Raw genomic sequence first — 21,212 nt, 5'->3', positions numbered from 1 at the left:
GGAAAACATTTTTTTAGTTCCAGTAGAAAAAAGCAGACTATTAAATCTTTTGTTCGACTAAAAAAAAAAAAGACAACATGCATATTAAATATATTTGTTAATATGTTTTATATGCTCAACGGGACAGTTGGGGAGTTTAGAAACGCATAAAGCAACAAATAAAATGAGTGAAAACATTTAAAATGAATAAATAATTTGACTTGTGATGACACTCTATTAACAGTAATTATTTAGTAGCAACAGGGAAGTTTCGTCTATCTCAGCTCGTTACGCTAATTACCCGCAAACACCAGCTCGATTTTTAACTCATCGGGCTATTCGACATTTAGTAATTACAAGCTATTACAGGTTTATATATTTGTCGCAGTCGTACATGAATATCAGTGCACAGCAGGGTACACGCTTGTTGTTCGGTTGTAACCGCCGGTTTAATCGCAGCTAATAGAGGATTTTCAGTTCAAATCTATCGGCCTCGTCTGGAACCGTACTGGAGGTCTATGGAGCTGAGGCTCTCCGCTAGCTGAGAAACTTTCTTGTGATGCGTCTGAACGTCGTCTGTCTGACAAATTAGATTCTTTCTTATGTTATTGCACAGTGTTTAAAAAAGATGAATTAAACAAAATATTAACATTAAGCAAATAAAATATGTAAACATCAAACTTGAAATTTAACAATATCTTTGTCGACATGGTAGAGATAATGGATCTCCAAAAGCTAGCTGAACTAATATCTAAAAGTGTCTGTAGAAATGTTCAGTCATCTCAAATGTAAATGTCCTGGGAATATGTAACTTATTAGTTGATTAATAGTTTATTAATAATCTGTAACTAAAGCTGTCAGAAAAATGTAGTAGGGTACTAAACTACTACTTTATACTTCTACTGGAGTACTAAAAAGTACATTATTGGCTTCCAACATGTAGTGGAATAGAATAAACTAGCAGAAATGGAAGTATTAGTTACACTTTCTGCTTCTTTATACTTCTACTGGAGAACTAAAACATACATTATTGGCTTCAAAATGTAGCGGAGTAGACGTACAAAGTAGCAGAACATGGAAGTACTACAGTTACATGTTCTGCTACTTTATATTTCTACTCCGCTACATTTTGGAAGTCAATATTCTACTTTTTAGTACTCCAGTAGAAGTATAAAGTAGCAGAAAATGGAAGTGCTTAGTTACATTTTGTACTTCTACTGGAGTACTAAAATGTACATTACTGGCTACATTCCACCACTGGCTACAATCTTAGCTTCCACTAAGAGCTGTTCCTTAGCTACTGGTAACGGTATATTGATACAGTATTTAGCTAATAATTAGGTAGATGTATCAAACTTGAAACATTCTTTGAATTCTGTTGATCCAAATGTAATCAGCTGTAATCATGCTAGAGAGCTAAAGACCTCCAACACGGCTGCCAGAGTGCTAAACCACCTTTAAAACCTCTCTATAGACCCAACAGTTGGTGTTTGATGGCTAGTTAAGCACAGACAGTTTAGGACTAAAGCAAGCTAGAGTTTATATACCCGTTCTCTTTACAAATAATGTACACTTCATAGTGGTGCCTGTATTGGGAAGGTGAACTAACAGATCTTTTTATTAGTAGGTGTATACTAAAAGTCATTATCGGTTAATATGCCATTTAATACATTAAAATAATCCAATTCAGATGTTTGCAGCACACCGTCCCGATACTGAAGCTTTGACTCGTCCTCAACCGTTAACATCTGTGCCAACTAAATTACAACTCCCCATCAGCACACTGGCTTCACTACAACAGACCAATACACCAATCCACATTACTCCAATTACTCTAGCTAAGTAGTAACACGGAACCTGTAGTAACAACCTCTATTTACTACCATGGACTTTTGGAAGTGTATGCTAACACACGGTTGCTACGTAGCTGGTAGACTAGCAACATGTTAAAAGTTGAACAATGAGCCGGGACAGAGGCGTTTCGTGAACCTGGAGGCCGACAAAGTCAGATTGTGTCTGTGTAGAGTGGTACTTAATAATAGTTTGATTAGTCCATTTTTAGAATTTTTTCAAAAGGTGCTTTAAAGGGACTATTTGTAACTTTCAGAAATGTCTTGTTAACAGCACCTGTGGCCGTTAAGTTAAAGAAAGTCAGCGTCGGGCTCGCGCTTTGCTCGCTCTAAATAGACATGAACGAGCATCACTCAACACAGTGAGGCGACACACGTCAGCTAAAAGCACAATATCACTCTATATTTCAGCTGCTTGGCAGTAATGTTAGCTGACCAGACGAAGGTCTCTCCATGAATCAATGCTGATCCTAGTGTTAGCTTTTCCCGCTTCAGCCTCCCGACCGCGGCCGGAGGGAACGGGGGAGACACCGGAGTTTTGGTCGGAGACGATAACGTTTCTCTCTGCGGAGCCCCGTCACTTCACAAGACACGGGAAACCTCTGTTGGTCTGGAGGAGCTGCAGCAGTTATTTCTGCATTCACTAGATATTCTCAGAGCTAAACTAACTCTTCTGCAGTGTGGAGTGAGCGAGAACGAGCGCGTTGTGTGAGTGAAGACAAGCAGGCAGAGGAGCGGTCTGAACAGCGTAGCCACACGCGAGCGCACATGGGATTCCGACCCGGTAGATTTATACATGTAAAAAGTTACAAACAGTCCCTTTAAAGAATATAATTGCAACAATAAAAATCAAATTACAGCAATATCTAACAGCAGACTTGATCTAGCACGTCGTAGGCATCCGCGGTTCCTGATCCGCTACTGTTAATATCCAGTGCTGGGATATTATATTGGCTCAACTGTCTTATAAATCTAATTTAAAAGCCAAAATGATTGTTTATACCGGGGCAAACGTTTTAAGAACATGCAGGTTAATCTACTGTCGGTGGTAATAATTAACCTAGTTGTGAATGGTTACACTCTTCAATACCCTAACAAATACAAATACTCTTTCAGTTTGCGTAGAAGCTCGATTTTTCTTTCAGTCCGTCTTTATTCTCTATCAAACACCCCATCTATGTTTTTACATAAAAAAAAAAAAAAAATCCAGCATTTTCAATTAAATATTTAAGTTAAATTCAGCCATCAGGCTTTTGGCACCTTTAGTGGAAATGTGGAGACTACGGGGGGGGGATGTAAAAGGAGCGTTATGACAAACAAAAAAAGTACAAACACATCAAAATATAAATATGTACATACAAATAATGATTTGATCTTTTTGAAAATACTCCATCAATCCTTCCAGAATTTTTTTTCCCTACGTTATCTATTGTCACTTCTTCCCAATACTACACGCATTAACATTGACTTAATGTTTCATTTAAGTAGTTTCTGCTACAACTTGTTTCCACAAGGTTGTCCTTTCACCTTTTCTCTTACGTATGGAAGTTGCCCAGGGGAACTGATCTCGGGTCAGCACCGGTAGTAACCTCAGAGGGAAACTTAACTGGAGTTAGTCAAGTGCAATACTGACAGTTTTCAACTTGCAAGAGGCTGCAGGTTTCACTCATTTTCCAAAGCAAGTAAAAGTGGCGATGTGGGGAAATTCTTTGCCTGAACAAGTCCATTGATATTTAACAAAAGGTTTACATTGTCACTGGATAAATGATTTAATCTGGACAAGACACTTCTACCTTTTACCCACGTTAGTTTGATAGATTCTCTTTAGTTTGTATCAGTTCAGAAAAGAGATTTTCAAACTATGTATAGGCAGGCTGTGATGCCCCAAAACGAAGAGGTTGTCATCCCTCATTTAAACAATTTATCTTTGGCCAAAAGGTGATGGGGCCGAGTTGTTTTCCTTACCTTAGCTAATTTCTAAACTGATCCTTGATCAGAGACTCTGGGCAACTTCCTCCTAACCTCAGCGTCCATTTGATGTCATAAGCTCCCATTTGCGCTAACTTGTTAAAGACCATTTTGTGTCCCTTCGAGAGCATATTTGCTGAAATGCAGCCAGGGACGCAAAATGGCTCAAGTCAAACCAACCTATTCTAGTCTCAGTGAATAATTGGCGCCGATCGGTCGTTGGTCGACGTCTTCTTGAGCCTGACGCCTCGTCGGATAGCCACCAGAAAATCCTCCACCTCGCTATATTCCGTCTCCTCCAGGAGCTCCGGGAGAGGCCGGCGCTCCCACTCTGACACCCGACCGCCGGGCTGCGGCGGCGGGGTAGGAGGATCTGACCCCTCGGTAAGGTGCTGGGTCTCCCACGGGCCGGACTTCGGTGACAGTGGCCCGTTGCTGCCTGGTGACAAAAGGGTCGTCGGAGGGCTGAGCGGGGTTCGTGGTGCGTTGCCGTCCTCTGATGCCGCCCTGCTGGGGAAACCGTGGTGATCAGGCACAGTGGGGGTCTTGACTGGGATCATGGGGGGCTTAATGGGGATGGGACCCAAGCTAAGGCCCCCGGAGGGTCGTCGCAGGTTGGGTTTGGAGGATGGCGTCCGTCGGATGGTGGCGATTCCCGGGGTGATTATGGCAGCGGGGTTGGAGGGCAGTCCAGCGGTGGAGGCCGGGCGTTTGGACTGGAACATCCGGCGGTAGGACTGACTGATGTCGCTGTTTCTGGGGATGGTGGAGGATTTATCAAAGTCTGATGACTGCTGATGCTCGCCGTCCTGATCCGCTCCCACGGAGTAGTAGTCGCAGTCGGATACTGAAGGGAACAGAGAACCAGCTTATCAAAAAATGTCAACATACTATACTGTGACTTTTTTTTTCTTTTCTTTGACAAACTATACTATGACCTTTTTTCCAACTGTTTTTGACATGCTATACTGACTTTTTTTCGAAATACTATGACTTTTTTTTAACATACTATAACTTTTTTAATTTTTTTGACATACTATACTATGACTTTTTTTCCACATAACTATTTTTTTCCGACAAACTATACTGACTTTTTTTCAACATACTATGATATGACTTAATTTCACTAAATTTTTCGACATGCTATACTATGACTTTTTTAAATTTTTTTAGACAAACTCTACTGTGACTTTATTTTTTCAACATACTATATGACTTTTTAAACAAAAATCTTGACATACTATACTATGACTTTTTTCAACATACTAAATTATTACTTTTTTTAGATACTATACTATGACTTTTTAAAAAAACATATTCAACATAGTACACCATGATTTAACATTTTTTTGACAAACTATACTATGACTTTTTTCAATATATTATGAATTTTTTTTTCCGACATACTATGGTATTTTTCCGAATAAAATATATAAAAAAGAACTCCTAGTATACTATGACTTTCATATATTTTTTTTTGAAAATCTTTTTTATATTTTTTCCGACATACTATAATATGACTTTTTTTCATGAAATTTTTTGACATACAATATAGTATGACATTTTTTCATGAAATTTTTCGACATGCTATACTAAGATTGTTTTTCACTAAATTTTTCAACATACTATACCATGACTTTTTTTCATGTAATTTTTCTAAATACTATACTGTGATTTATTTATTTTTTTTCAGACATACTATACCATGATATTATAAAAAAAGTCATAGTATAGTATGTTGAAAAAAAAAGAAGTCATAATATAGTATGTTGAAAAAAAGTCATGGTATAGTATGTCAAAAAAATAATAAAGTATAGTATGTCGAAAAAAAGAAATAAAAAAGTCATATAGTATGTCAAAAAACTTTTAAAAAGTTTTAGTATAGTATGTCGAAAAAATAAAAAGTTATAGTATATTAAGTCGAAAAATGTCATGAAAAAAGTTTTGTATAGTACATCATAAAAAATATAAAAAGAAGTCGTGGTTCACATACAGTATGTCATTAAATAGTCATTGTATAGTATGCCTAAAAAAGTAATGCAAAAAAGCCACAACACAGTTTTCCATAAAAGAAAAAATCACGGAAAAAGTCATACTATAGTACATCATAAAAGAGACATTAAAGAGTAATGGTATAGTATGTCATAAAAATGCCATGAAAAAAAAGCCACATATTAGCTTCTCGCAAAGGAGGTTAAATAACGCTTCAAACTTATGCTACATTTTGGCGAGGAAAAACTGGTATGGCCATTTTCAAAGGGGCCCCTTGACCTCTGACCTCCAGATATGTGAATGGGTTCTACGGGTACCTTTTTCTGGTTTGTTCCCGATGGACTTAATGTATTTAACCTAGTGCTCTTTGTACCTTTACGAAACGTTTTATGATATTGAAATAAAACATATAATATAAGCATGATGTGTGTGTATTTGTGTGTGTGTGTGTGTGTGTGTGTGTGTGTGTGTGTGTGTGTGTGTGTGTGTGTGTGTGTGTGTGTGTGTACCTTGTGAGGGGATGGTGTCCTCTGAGCAGCAGGGTGTGTTGGTCTGGCTGCTGTAGCCACTGGAGCCCTGCAGGGAGTCTCTGCTGGAGCCATGGATGTCCAGCTGGAGGCCTCGGGCCAGCGCTCGGGCCAACTCCTCGTGGGCCTCCCTGTCGTCCTGCGCACACACACACACACACACACACACACACCTCGTAGTTTGTTGTGTTTTTCTTTGAATCACTAATTTAACAGCAGAAAGACACCTGTAATGTTACTCCACTACTCGTTTGGATTTAATCTCTTCCCGTCAGAATTTACACATTACCAAATTTCTGTCCAATCAAAAAGCTCCCAGTAAGTCATGTGACCTGAGTTTACACGACCAACACCAACTGACCTTGTGCGATGTCACGGAGTGGCTTCCTCTAACCCCATGTGGTTCATCCCCTGGTGTGGTGACGTCAGTGCCGTGGTGGCTGCTGGGATCTGTAGTCTCTCTCCTGTCCCGGCTCCTCTTCAGGGTGTTGACCACTGACTGGTCATAAGGGCCCGGTTTGGCCCAGTCCTGCACAGAAACACATGATCCGAAACAATGCAGCATTACACTTTGTTGCTTTTCTCAGTTATATATCACTTTGTTTTTTTGACTGTTTGTCATTAATTTTAACATCTTATACACTAAATGATTAAAAACGATGGTTAAGACAAGATTAAGAAACAACATAACGCAGTTAAATTAAGGTTGTTTTGGAAAACCCAAATAGCATTTTGGAGATTCTCAATATAGATGAATTAATGATTATTTTTTGACAATGATTTGATTAATCTTTTATTTTATAACATTTTGAAAAGAATAACAAATGCAAATACCAAATTGGTATTTCCCAATTTAGACTTTAGGATTTCATACCGTGTAATTAGCTGCAATATCTTTAAATATTTATTTTATAACAATATGAACAACAAAAGTAAGCATACATCTGTATTTTGAGGCTGCAGCCAGCAAATATTTTGAGTTTTTACTAGAGCTGTCAATCGATTAAAATATTTATTCAATCACAAATTAATCACACATTTTTAATCTGTTCAATATGAGCCTCAAAGGGAGATTTGTCAAGTATCTAATACTCTTATCAACATGGGAGTGGACAAATATGCTTCTTTAAGCAAATGTATGTATATATTTATTATTGGAATATGTTTATATGAATATGATAAAAAATTATGTTTATCAAAATTAGGAGCTTATTTTTTACAGACCACACATCAAACCCGTGGGACTGAGATCTCGAGGTATATTTCTATATAGGTCTGCCATTATCTCATCAGTATGCCTGATTACCCTCGTTGTATACATATATTTGTATAAACCTTCTGTTCCTGTTTTTTTTTTTAATTCAATTTTGTGTATGTATTTAATTTATTATTGTTTATTTATATATTTCAATTTTATTTGTTTATATATATATTTTAATTTAATTTATTGTTCATTTATGTATTTTATTTCATCTATTATTGTTTATTTGTATATTTTAATTTAATTTATTGTTTATTTATATATTTGATTTCATTTTTTGGCTCTCATGTGTTTGGAGAATGTGTTCTGAGTTGGAAAAGAGGGTAAATATTTGTGTTATGCTCCTTAGTTCTTGATTGTTCGACCCTTTTGAAATCAATAAATATACAATAATAAAAAATAAATAATTTTAAAAAAGAGAGCAAAGCTGACAGTGTTAAATTATTAATGATAATGAAATGTATCCTTGTAATGTTGGATTTCAAAGTGAGCAAAAATAAGATGAAAAGACAAACAAAATCAAAAGAAAGAGGGGAAAAAAGAGTGGTAGATAGAAGATGGATAAACAGAGGTGAAGGAGGAGGACATCGGGGGAGAATGAGGATCAAACCTTCCAGGACGGGACTCTGGACGACGGGACCGATCCGATCCCCGAGGGGCTGAGAGGCGGGAAGTCTCCTGATTGGCCGGAGCCTGAACGAGACCACGGCCAGGTGGGAGAAACGGACGAATAGGAGGGCGAGGAGATGGGAGAGGTGGTGGTGGAGGTGGAGTAGGTGAAGTATGGAGGGTGGAGGTGGGTGTCCAGGGCCTGCAGTACCACTCCGTGCAGACAGAGGGCAGCGTGATGGTCAAAACCATTTGACAACTGAAGGTGAGTGGATGAGGGAGAAAAACAAAAAATTAAAAATGATGACTGCTGAGGATGTGAAAACATGGAGCAGGAGGATTGTGGTTTTATGTCAGCCTCTACTAAGGTTGGGTTCCATCAGGTGGTTCTGGTGTTTTATCTAAGTGTTTCCCTGTCCATTTGTGTTTCTTCTTACCTTTACCTGAGCCCAGAAGTTTCCTTTACCCACAAACAGACGTCGGCATTTTAATAACACAAAGTAACAACAACAACAGACCAGAGTGTGTGACGCTGGCTCAACCTTACAGACGTGTGTTTTCATGTGTAGATGTTCACCTGTTGTAAAGCTGCCTTGTCGGACATAAAAATCTCCGACAAATGTTCGAAAAAAAAGTTTGAAAAAATATAAGAAAATATCTGAAAAAAATTCCAAAAGAATTTCCGAAAAATGTCAGAAAAAATTTCAAAAAATTTCAGAAAGAATCTCCAAAAAAAGTAAAAAAAAAATAAAAATGAAAAATGTCAGAAAAAATCTCCAAAAATGTTTTAAAAGTTTAAAAAAATGTCCTAAAAATCACCTTACAGACGTGTGTGTGTGTGTGTGTGTGTGTGTGTGTGCGTGTGCGTGTGTGTTTTTATGTGTAGATGTTCACCTTTTGTAGCCCGGAGTGGGGCTCGCTGTGTGAGGGTGAGGAAGAGGAGGAAGAGGAAGAGGAAGGCTCCTCAGATAGAGAAGAGACACATGACTGCAGCAGAGCCATGCAAAGCAACACACACAGAGAGCCAGCAGCAGCAGCAGCAGCAGCAGCACAGAGATAAACAGACAGAGGAAGAGCAGAAGCACGACACAGGTTAGTAATAAAATCAGTGTTAATACATTCAGCACAAACAGAAGAATTAAAAGAGAAAGCATGAAATACAAACAACAGAAGAAGCAGCTGCTGCAGCACAAAGAAGAACGACAGATACGTGAAGAAGAAGCCGGTTCAGCAGGATGAATGAGAAGCTAAAGGCTGTAAAAGCTGCTCAGAGTAAACATCATAAATAATATACTGAGTAATATCCAAACAGGACAACACAGTGATGTTAAACAGCTGCTTCCCACAAGATGAAACACTTGAGACGTTTTAGGGTTAAGACTTTAAGACTCAGAGGTAAGTCCTGAACACTGAATGTCTTTAATCCAGCTTTACAGTCATGTGATGGAAAATTAGAAATTTAGCCCAAAAGTCATGAAAACAATGAATTGTCCTTGGACGACTGTCCTGGGTTGTTATGGCGATGTACAAACTCACACAATGTATTTTAGTCTGATGTCTTTGTAACGGCTGGCAGCTAAAACTAAGCTCTGTTTCAGGGACGAGGTAAAAAATGTCCAACAAATGTCCGAAAAGAAAGTTAAAAAAATGTCTGAAAAATGTCCGACAAATGTGTCTGAAAAAAAGTAAAAAAAATGTCCGAAAATAAAATCCCCCAAAAATGTCCCAAAAAATGTGTCTGTAAAAAGGTAAAAAAAAGAAGAAAAATGTCAGAAAAAAAAAGGTAAAAAAAGGTAAGAAATGTACTTTACAAATAAAGTTTTAAAAATGTCTGAAAAATGTGTCCTAAAAAAAGTTTAAAAAAATGAAAAATGTCCTAAAAATGTCAGAATTTTTTTTCGAAAAACCCCTTTGAACATGCGAGAGCTCTTTAATGCCCCCTGTTTGTTACACCTCACCTATGTAGGGTTGATTTCTCATAATGTATGAAATAATTAGTATAAATAATGAATGGCCTTTATTTCCCTTGATCTTTTAGAGTGGCAAACTTTTTTAAAATTTGGGTTGGAGCTGCAACAATTAGTCGATACGCCAGAAAATGAAAGAAATTAATAATTTGCTTAAAAAATGAATGAAACGTTTCGTGGGATTTGATGCTTTTCTTTGTTTTAAATCACCGTAAACTGAATATCTCTGAGTTTTGGACTGTTGGTCGGACAAAATGAGACATTTGAAGACGTCACCGAGGACTCTACGACAATACAATACATGTTTTAAAGCACAGATTCATCAATATTGGAAATAATTGTTAGTTGCAGCCTGTATTTGGGTGTCCCCACTCTGCCCGTGAACCACAGCTTAGGAAACCCTGCAGGGGGAAAGTGAACACGCTGTCTGGCTGCTGGGGTGACTCAGCACACACACACACACACACACACACACACACACAGACACACAGATGAGCTGCAGCTTCCAGCTAATGAACCTACGGTATCCTAGCAACCTAGAGGTCTTTTCTGACCTCACTGGAGGATGAAGAGTGGACAGAGTGAGTGTTGTTTTTCCTCTTTCCTTACCTGTGAGGTCTCCGGGGGCATGGGTGAAGGGGACTTGGACTGGAAGGCGTCCTGTGAGATGAAGCCAGAGTCGTGGGAGGAGACCGAGGAGAGGCGGGCCGGCGGCTGCTGGGGGAGCACCGAGGAAGAGGAGGAAGAGGAGGCTCGGTAACGGAAGTGGGAGGTGGGGGAGTGGCAGTGTGAGCCGCTGGAGCGAGAGTCACTGCTGTTCACGCTGTTCAGGCTGCTGTAGGACGGAGAGGAGAGGAGAGGAGAGGAGAGGAGAGGAGAGGAGAGGAGAGGAGAGGAGAGGAAGAGGAAGAGGAAGAGGAAGAGGAAGAGGAAGAGGAAGAGGAAGAGGAAGAGGAGAGGAGAGGAAGAGGAGAGGAAGAGGAGGAGGAGAGGGAATCAATTCATGGTTGAAGACATACATTTGCATAAAGCAGCATAATGTACACAACTTGATGAGATATAGAACATAGGTGTTGTCATTTTTAGACATTTTAATGTGGAAAAGTTACATAATTGATTAAGAAACTGGACAGATGTTTAAAAACAGCCATCATCAGAGGGAAGTCTGTAACTGAAGCAGATGTTCACTGAGCCCCGCCAGACCACAGAGAACTTTTTAAGACTGTTTTTTTGGGAACTAGACCAACAGTCAGTCTGACCCTCTGTGATCCCGCTGCAGCTGAAACGCTCTGCTGCCACGAAGAAACTACTAGAATCATCCTGATCAGCTGCAACTCTTCCTTCCCTTTTTATATTAAAACAACAGAAAAGATGACGGTTCCTGATGTACTTCACTGTTCTCAGAGTACAACAATACATATTCCTCTAATATCTATCAGAAATATTCATTAAACTAATCAGAAATAAAGCTGCAGTTCCTCCTGTGGACCACAGGGAGGCAGCAGAGAGCAAACAGGATAAATCAGTACATGTTTCAGCTTGTTGTGGAGGTTTTGCTGAGATAAAGGGTTGTTCTGTGGCCATGGCAACCAACCTACCTGCACATGCTGGACTTCCTGGATACGGTGGTGCTCGGTGACGAGGGCGGCGTTTGGTAGGACCAGGTGCACTCGGAGCCCTTTAGGTCGACGATGACCTGCAGAGAGACAGAGAGAGAGGAGACAGTGTGTTGGCAGCTGTCTGGATCCTGGATCAGCACACAGGTGCAGGTTAGGAGATCTGTTAGGTTCAGTACCTGCTCGCTGGAGGCCGGCAGCTTGTGTGGGTCCATAGTTAGAGCCTTCAAGTCGTCGTTCAGAGTCTGGAGGTGAGTGATCTCCCCCAGCATGGACATCTCCTCCTCCTGACGACACAAACACATCAACGGGCTCAAAACTCAACAACCAAACTACTTCACAGCGATACTTCCACTGGAGATTCAAGCTACAAACAGAACGTTTCAGACAGAGGGTGATGGAGGAGCTGCAGCACGGACGCTATGAGAAAAATAAAGTGTTTTTTGAACATTAAAGCGTGTAAGCATGAACCTAAAAAGGAGCCTGATGTGTCCCCTTTAAAGGTCTTTTACTGTTTTTTTTACTAATATAAATGCTAACATGATCACAAGTTAACATGCTGATGTTTTTATAGGTGAAATGTTCACCATAATTTCAGTTTAACAGAGGATTGCTCGAATCCTTTGACGATCCCTCCTCCAGGGACCGTGAACTTGAGGACATTTTGTGGACTAAACCGTCGTGTTTTAAGCCTGTTGTGTTTGATTCTTGGTTCATTCTGCATTTTGCACCACTGTGGTTGTTTATTTTGGTTTTTATTTTGTACTTTTTGGCACTTGGCAGTAAAGCACTTTGCAACTTTTGTTTTGAAAAGTTGCTCTAAGAGTAAAGTTTAGAGCTGAAACAATTAGTCTAGTAGGTACTTGAAAAGTCACAAAACTTGGCACATGCATCAGAAGTGGCGCAATTTTACGTATGATATGGGTCTTGGGCTTGGCTGTGGCAAATTAGCTCAATAGGCCCCTTAAGAATTTTCAAAAGAAAGCCAACCATCATTTCCATTTCACAACAGGAAGTAGGCCTTGTGTGACAAACATCATTCAATTGACATGAAATTTACATCGTCTGGTCTACACTCAAAATCAAAATTTACCAATATGTCATTTTCCAGCACCACACACTCCACGCTCTCCACGCAAGGCTAATTGAAAGAGGCTGGGACACAGTCTTGAGCTGTAGGGTATGACACAGGTGTAACTGGAACTACGGTCGTGCATCGCTATTGGCTCAGTTTCGGTGAGAGCAGACCAGATTTTACTGTGCATGTCGTACCCCAATGATATGATGCGACAATGACGCGTCCACACAGGAAAAAAACATCGAACTTGTGTGCGCAGTTTCCGATGGTCAAGGAAGTGCACAGCTGCGTCAACCGGCGTCCCGCCCAGTACCCCCGGCGTGCGGGAAGGTGCGAGGGCACGATCATCGCTGCTTGTGGCTTTCATTTATTTTTGTAATCAGTGGTTTGAATGTTTCAGAATCAGACACACTTTATTGATGCCCGGGGGGAAACTGTTGCTCTTACAAAAACATAAGAAGTGAAAGAAAATAGAAATAAAGGAGTATGTAATGTCTGGATGTGTGACTGACCACGACGGGCTTCAGCATGGAGACGAAGCAGCAGAAGCGACTCCTCTCCTCCACCAGCGCCTTCCTCACCGCCTGCTTCTCCGTCTCCTCCAGCAGCAGGTATTTATCGTTGACGTCCTGCATGGCGCTGTCCAGCTGGGGCTGCAGGTCCCCGCGGCCTGCACAGACAAAACACACACACTTAAATCTAAGAAACCACGCTGGATAAATTATCAGAAAAAACAGATGCAAATTTCCCATAAAAGTGAAAGAAGAAGCTCTGAAGTGGCTGCAACTAACATTATCTTCATCATCCATTAATTAAAACATTATTTTCTCATTTAACTGAAAGAAAATTCTTTAAGAAAAGTGAAAACTATCCATCATGATGTCCCAGAGCCAAAGGCAAAGTCAAATTCATGTTTTGTCCGACCAAAATCAAAAAATATATTGAGTTAACTACGATGTAAGACAAAGAAGAAGTAAATCCTCACATTCAAAAAGCTAAAACCAGAGAACATTTGGCTCTTTTAGCTTAAAAAAAATGACTGAAACAATTATTCAATTATAAAATGTGTTTTTAAGTAATTTTCTGTCAATCAACTAAGTTTCAGCTCTACTCACAAGAATCTTGCACGTATTCAAGTCAAAGAAAATGCATTATTATTTAAATATAAAGTTTGCTATAGTCTCTTAAATGATAATTTAACTTATTTAATGCCTGTCGGAGAACATCAGAGAAAGAAAGCATCAAAACAATAGAACAAAACTGTCTAGTTGCATTAAAAAGTCCAGGAAAAAGTGCTGAGACACAAAAAAAAAAGGAAAATAATAAAAAAAAAAGCTAAAAAAAAGTCTCATTTAAAATAAAACACTGAAACAACAAAAGATTAAATATCAGAGTTATTTCATATCTTCATTGACAAAGACTTGACCTTAAAGTGAGTGAAGACACTTTATGTGTGATATTAAAGAAACGTAGTGCAGTAATCCAGATATTAGAAGTAATAAAGAGCTTCAGGTTTCAGAGCGGCTGACAGATTATTAGCTCAGCTCCGGAGAGAACAGCCTGTTCCGAGACGTTCAACACTCGGTCGCTTCAAAACAACAGTTACAGAGAGACGCCCACAAACCTTCAACCCACATTAAAGAATTAAAAGAGTTTTCTCTCCAAACAAACAACTAACACACCACATTATTATTACTAGTGGGGTCATTAATTATCTGAAGACATTTGATTACAAAATACTCTCAGTATTAAATTATAGAGACGTTAAGGAGGAGGATTCGGTTGCATTTTAAACCGTGATCTAATGTTTTAACTCCTTTTCTCTCCATTGGACCTCCATGGAGGTTGAGGATGTACATAGAGTCTGTTTTTTCTTTATATTTTTCAACAAATACCACAAAAAGCTGGTCCTAAAACATCATAAAAAAGAGTGAGAAATGAACACGTTTCCACAAAGTCAAACGTGACACTTGACCACATCCCATTTGAGAAGCTTCTTTATTGTTGTCAACAGTGTTTTTAGGGGGAAGACGTTTCTCCCTCTCTGAGACGATCATTTGGTAATCTCATCGTCTTGTTTTTCAGGACGGACACAAACATGTAATTAAAGTTCTTCCCTCCTCCAGCGAGATGCGAGGCCGGTTTTTATGTGGTCGGCCCCGATAGACGGGGATGAGAAAACTCTCTGACTGGATCGTTCAGAGAGACGACAGAGACGGCTGAGAGTTGCTTCAGCGGACGGGAATGTCATTTCTGGTTTCCCACAGAATTCAAACAACACGATGCCGACAGCAGAAGATCCGTCTCACGTTCTCACAACATTATCCTCCTCTCTCTGTCCTCAGTCAGGACGTTTACATGCACACACAAATTCAGATTAGAAAATCCATGCATGCATGCAGGAAGACGACCTGCCACCTTATTTTGGAACTTACTTATTTATTAGAGATACAAGAAGCTGCTTCCTCTTTTTTTATTTGACAACTACTGAATTGTTTGATTGTGGAAACACAGACTTATGACGCTGCTACATGTACAGTATATACATACATTCTTATAATCAGTGTATTAATGTTACATACTTTACAAGTGAAGGAGTTCAAGTACCTCGGGGTCTTGTTGGCGAGTGAGGGGACTATGGAATGTGAGATTGGCCGGAGAATCGGAGCAGCGGGGTGGTATTGCATCCGCTTTACCGCACCGTTGTGACGAAAAGAGAGCTGAGCCGGAAGGCCGGTAGATCAATCTTCGTTCCTACTCTCACCTACGGTCATGAGGGCTGATGGGTCATGACCCAAAGAACTAGATCGCGGGTACAAGCGGCCGAAATGGGTTTCCTCAGGAGGGTGGCTGGCGTCTCCCTTAGAGATAGGGTGAGAAGCTCAGTCATCCGTGAGGGACTCGGAGTAGAGCCGCTACTCCTTTGCGTTGAAGGGAGGCACCTGAGGTGGTTTGGGCATCTAGTAAGGATGCCCCCCCCCTGGGCCTGGGAACGCCTCGGGATCCCCCAGTCAGAGCTGGTTAATGTGGCCCGGGAAAGGGAAGTTTGGGGTCCCCTGCTGGAGCTGTTGGCCCCGCAACCCGACCCCGGATAAGAGGTTGAAGATGAGTGAGAGAGAGTGACAGTACTTGCTCCCAGTTTTGAGAAGAAGACAGGAGAACCGGCAGGAAGCTAAGCAACGTACTGCTGTGGACGCCACGTTAGTTCAGATCAGAAAGTAACCGATGGATGCAGCGGTAGACGAGCTACTCCCGTGTACTGAGAGGTAAAATTACTGATTTTGTGAATGGAGTCTGGTGGCTTTGAAGAGAGCGCTATAACGGCTTCTGTTATCCCGTCAGACAGGGCAGTCTGACGGCGAGGTAAAGGGGTGAAAATATTCTCAATATAGCGTTCACTTAAACTAATATTGTTTTTTTGTTTTTTTTAGGTGGCTAAAATAGGGTTTTCTGCTGCTCCCGTCCTCAGCCGCTTTACCTCGCTGTCAGGAAGCCCTTTACGTTTTTCTCAGAGCAACTACCAACAACACAGGACACACTGCTACACTACGGGGCATAGTAGCTGCAAAGAACTTCTGTTACATGCCTCCGCCAGTTTACATCCTGAGATGTCGCGTTAGAATGGGACAGACGTGAGATCACAGTGACCTTTGACCACCAAAATTTAATCAGTTCATCCTGGAGACCAGGCGGACGTTTATGCCAAAATTTGAAGTAAATTACGTCCATGCGTTCCTGAGATATCACGAGAATGGACCGGACGGACGTAAAACCAGAAAACATGCTTTGGGCCACGCAGAGGCATAATAAGAGGTATAATAACAGTAGCTTTTCTTTAATCTCTCCCTCGATCTTTAACCACATTCAGAGTGAAGCAAAGGGAACTCTCCCCTCCATCGCTCTCCCTTTACATCCATTCCAGCTCAGCAGAGGTTTCCCTTCGTCCTCACTTCCTCCCTCTCTCATTACATTCATTTCATTCCAGCTTCAAGTTCAATCACAGCTTCTATTTGTCCCTCTTTGAATCCTCCGTCCCCACTGCAGAGGGAGTTTCCTCTCACGGAGTAATAACAGGCTGGAAGGACCCGGCGACCGGAGCAGCTCCGCCACATCTGAGGTTCCTCTGGGGGTCAACCCCGGGTCCTGTTGACTCCGTCTTGAAGGCTCAATTCAAAGCTGGAAGCCGTCGAGGGCTTTGTCGGCGGGGAACAACGAGCTCTTGTTTCCGCTCATAATAATGTTTCCACCCGCAATAAATCTGGTTTTAGATCGATGAATCAGACTGGAACTGCTGGTTCTAAAAGCAGACGGCTTGTTTTGGTGTTTACTTGTGGTTCTTTGCAGCTCAGTGGGTCGAATAACACTGACATACTGTACACACCCTCATCCCCCTTCCAGCTATCAGTCACTCTGAATGTGATGCATTAATGTGACAGGCTGGTTTTTACACATTGTTCTGAGATAGAACGTGTTATTCTATCCTGCTGTATCTTATGCTCTCCTACCTGTATCGATCACGACGTTACCGGTCCGATCTACCGCTGAATGAAAATTGTTTTCTAGTATTATTTGAAGGCAAATTAAAACACATGTTTTCTACAGTGCATTATTAGTGCCCCACCGGGAGCAGGGGGCCACGACCCTCCCCGGCGGGTAGAGAGGGCGCAGCGAGCCCTTTGGCCACGGCCCCGGGAAGCACCTTCGCCCCGAGCCTTTCCAAGCCGACCTAGAGGCGGTCGCGGCGCAGCGCCTCGTATGCGGGACTCCCCAGCCTGCCGTGTGTCGCTCACACCCTCCAGCTGGCTGTTAACGAGGGTCTTTTGGCACAGAGAAGTACTCGTATCGGTACTAGGTATCGGCGAGTACCCAAATGTAAGTACTTGTACTCGGTCTGAGAAAAAGTGGTATCAATGCATCCCTACCTCAAACACATCTTTAGCATTTCTGTACTGACATTCCTTGTTGCTTATTGGCTGATATATATATATATATATATATATATATATATATGTGATAAAGATAATATTATTAGTGAGGCTGTATGTTATTCCAGATTGTTGTGTAGTGTGTCAGTTACGCTGCTGTGGTTGGATCGGTTTACAGTATATCATGTCTTAGCGTGACTCAGCTCTTTTGTTGTGTTCAGACTTCGGTTTCTGTGAGTCACACAAATATCTAAACAACGTTGGGAACATATTTCAGCCGACCGAAGTGGTTAATGGAGCTGCATTTACTGTATGAAGCTCCTTTCTAGTCTTCCGACCACTCAAAGAGCTTCACACTATACATGTCAACATTCATAACACTGATGGCCAACGACATGTAGACTGGAGGAGCCGAGGATCGAACCGTAGATCTTCTGATTCGTGGACGACCTGCTCTACCTCCTGAGCCCCACGCACAGGGCCGCGTGACTAGATAGTAGCTAATAGCTATAAATGCGGCGTTTATTCGAATAATAATCGACTAATTCCCAGTGATTTTCAAATAGTATTTTTGCTTGGCATGCACATCCCTACACTGAACGGATGAGTATTTCCAAACAAAATGAGTAGTGAAAGGTCAGAGGGGTCGTAAAGTACTCCCGTCTCTCTCCAGAATAACCGTGCACAATAGACACAAAGATGAGGAAGTAAGAAAGCGACTTACCAAATACATCAGCTGGACAGAGCAGAGCATGATGGGACATCACAGGAAGGGAAGGGCGCAGGTTGTTGGAAAAGAGAAACAAAATTTAACATTAATTTTTAAATCTCTTCAGAGGTGGAAGAAGTTTTTTACTTAAGTAAAAGTTGTAGTAAAATGGAAATACCCAAGTAAAGTACCTCGAAATTGTACTGAAGTAAATTCCAGTACTGCGTCTCTTCATAACGTTACATCACTTAAATACCACTACAGATTTAATTATACCACAATAATACCACAACGCACCACATGAGCACCACTAATCATTTAAATATGAGCGACTCAAACCAAACTGTTCCCAGCTTTCCATCTCTCATAAATCAGCGTCTTATTACGAATGTCAACGTCTCAAACCTTTCTTTGCTTTCTTCTGCAGCTTCAGAGTGTCTGAAGATCTCTTCTTGATCTCCTGACGGGCCTTCTTGTACTCTGTAGAGAAACACACACACACATGTACAGATAGATGAACACATAGTGTGAAGTATGCAAAGAAACTGTACTGTATATACATACTTCGGGTTAGATTCACAAAGATACATGTCAGATATTCATATTTACACTAGGGGTTGTAAATCTATTAAAATATTTAATCACAAATGAATCACACATTTTTTAATCTGTTCAAAATGTACCTTAAAGGGAGATTTGTCAAGTATTTAATACTCTTATCAACATGGGAGTGGACAAATATGCTGCTTTATGCAAATGTATGTATATATTTATTATTGGAAATCAATTAACAACACAAAACAATGACAGATATTGATCCAGAAACCCTCACAGGTACTGCATTTAGCATAAAACAATATGCTCCAATCATAACATGGCAAACTGCAGCCCAACAGGCAACAACAGCTGTCAGTGTGTCAGAGTGCTGACTTGACTATGACTTGCCCCAAACTGCATGTGATTATCATAAAGTAAATGGTAAATGGACTTGCATTTATATAGCGCTTTTCTAGTCTTCCGACCACTCAAAGCGCTCTACACTACATGTCAGTATTCACCCATTCACACACACATTCATACACTGATGGCAGAGGCTACTAAGCTGCCAATTTTGCCCATCAGGATTTAATCTAAATACTCATTCACACACCGATGGCTATGCCTTCGGGAGCAATTTGGGGTTAAGTGTCTTGCTCAAGGACACATCGACATGTGACCTGGAGCAGCCAGGGATCGAACCACCGACCTTCCGATTGGTGGACAACCTGCTCTACCCTCTGAGCCACAGCCGCCCTAAAGTGGGCATGTCTGTAAAGGGGAGACTCGTGGGTACCCATAGAACCCATTTACATTCACATATCTGGAGGTCAGAGGTCAAGGGACCCCTTTGAAAATGGACATGCCAGTTTTTCCTCGACGAAATTTTGCGCAAGTTTGGAGCGTTATTTAACCTCCTTCACGACAAGCTAGTCTGACATGGTTGGTACCGATGGATTCATCAGGTTTTCTAGTTTCATATGATACCAGTATCTTCACTCCAGCTTTAAAACTGAGCCCGCCACAATCTCCGAAAATTGATTTTGTTAATGCGTTATTAGTGGCGTTTGACAGCCCTAACATACATATGCAAACAGAGAGGTCCATGAACACCACACACACACACACACACATAACCGCATGGTGTGTGTGCCTTCACTTGTTGTCTATGCTGCAGTGTGTGTGTTTGTTTGTGTACCTTTGGCGTGGTCTTTGTCCAGAGTGTTGGCGACTCTCTTCCACTCCTCCATCTGGTCCTGTACAGGGTTGATCAGACAGTCCAGAAACACCCTGCCAACACACACACAAACACACACCATGAAGGTTAGGGTTAACAAACTGGTTTAAGGTTAGAAGGGAAACTTCAGTATCTTCACATGTTTTTGTGTCTAATGCAAGAATCCCACAACACAAGGGTGTCGTACCATTCTGACATCCCTAACCCCCCCGATGCAAACTGAACCGTTTTAAACTCGCACACCTCGATCAACATTTAAATAATGTTTGTTGAGGCTGCAGGTTTGTGGTGTTCTTATCTTTATCTCTTATTTATGCTGTTTGATGCAGATCTTGTGTTATATACGTTGTTTGTGGTTTACATTGGTTTTTGTGTTTCTCTGTTTACATGTTATTGATGCTGCTGTGGAGGCAGCTGATGGTGAGCAGCACTTGAAGGAAGACAGATTTCCCCAAGGGGACTTTAAGTGTATCGTATCGTCTTGTAATCAGGAGTCTTTAAGTCGTCGTGGTTTTCACACTACATGACTGACCGACGACAGGAGGTCACACACTACAAGATCTTTCACCAGGAATATAGGATATAGGATAGGATATTTAGCGTGCTAGATATCTGCTTCGTGTCTGCGAGGCATCGGCGAGCATCTTTGAACAGTTCTCACATGACGCTCAAGTGCCGATGTACGAGTGGCGAGCCAACACCAATTTGCCTCTGATCTGGGGCTTTTGTCGGGGAGCTCCAAGAACTGTCGGGGGAACAGAAAATCAGGGCTAAAGTCGTGTAGTGTGATCAAACTTTAAAAGACTAATAGAGACAATAATTTCTGAAACTGGTCCAGTATTGAGGGAGAACGCTGCAGACATCAGTCGCTAAACAGGCTGTAATGTAATCACTCGGGGCGACTCCTCACCGTCATCTACATCCACTAAAAGTGATTGTTTTTGCCGCTGACAGACT

General features: G+C 41.0%; 1 protein-coding gene across 5 annotated transcripts in view; it reads right to left on the bottom strand.

The window, feature by feature from the left end:
* Positions 1 to 2,502: 2,502 nt before the first annotated feature.
* The window catches only part of LOC141753850 (protein MTSS 1-like), a 57,314-nt gene continuing 38,604 nt past the window's right edge, over positions 2,503 to 21,212 (bottom strand). The window contains exons 5-15 of one of the 5 annotated variants that reach the window (XM_074612464.1): positions 20,217 to 20,308; positions 18,887 to 18,961; positions 18,497 to 18,508; positions 13,360 to 13,517; positions 11,949 to 12,056; positions 11,752 to 11,849; positions 10,763 to 10,985; positions 8,188 to 8,445; positions 6,678 to 6,845; positions 6,299 to 6,455; positions 2,503 to 4,644 (exon numbers count right to left, since the gene is read on the bottom strand). In XM_074612464.1, coding sequence (XP_074468565.1) covers positions 3,989 to 4,644; positions 6,299 to 6,455; positions 6,678 to 6,845; positions 8,188 to 8,445; positions 10,763 to 10,985; positions 11,752 to 11,849; positions 11,949 to 12,056; positions 13,360 to 13,517; positions 18,497 to 18,508; positions 18,887 to 18,961; positions 20,217 to 20,308 — 2,005 coding nt within the window. In that variant the 3' untranslated portion in view covers positions 2,503 to 3,988. Of the gene's footprint in view, positions 4,645 to 6,298; positions 6,456 to 6,677; positions 6,846 to 8,187; positions 8,446 to 9,080; positions 9,174 to 10,762; positions 10,989 to 11,751; positions 11,850 to 11,948; positions 12,057 to 13,359; positions 13,518 to 18,496; positions 18,509 to 18,886; positions 18,962 to 20,216; positions 20,309 to 21,212 lie in introns of all 5 variants that reach the window. The other 4 variants (XM_074612465.1, XM_074612463.1, XM_074612467.1 and 1 more) reach the window with 4 other exon arrangements.

This window comes from Sebastes fasciatus, chromosome 17 (genome assembly GCF_043250625.1).
Source record: "Sebastes fasciatus isolate fSebFas1 chromosome 17, fSebFas1.pri, whole genome shotgun sequence".
Lineage (NCBI taxonomy): Eukaryota > Metazoa > Chordata > Actinopteri > Perciformes > Sebastidae > Sebastes > Sebastes fasciatus.
The sequence above is the reverse complement of the archived record's forward strand: the minus strand, read 5'-3'. Positions and strand labels throughout refer to the sequence as shown.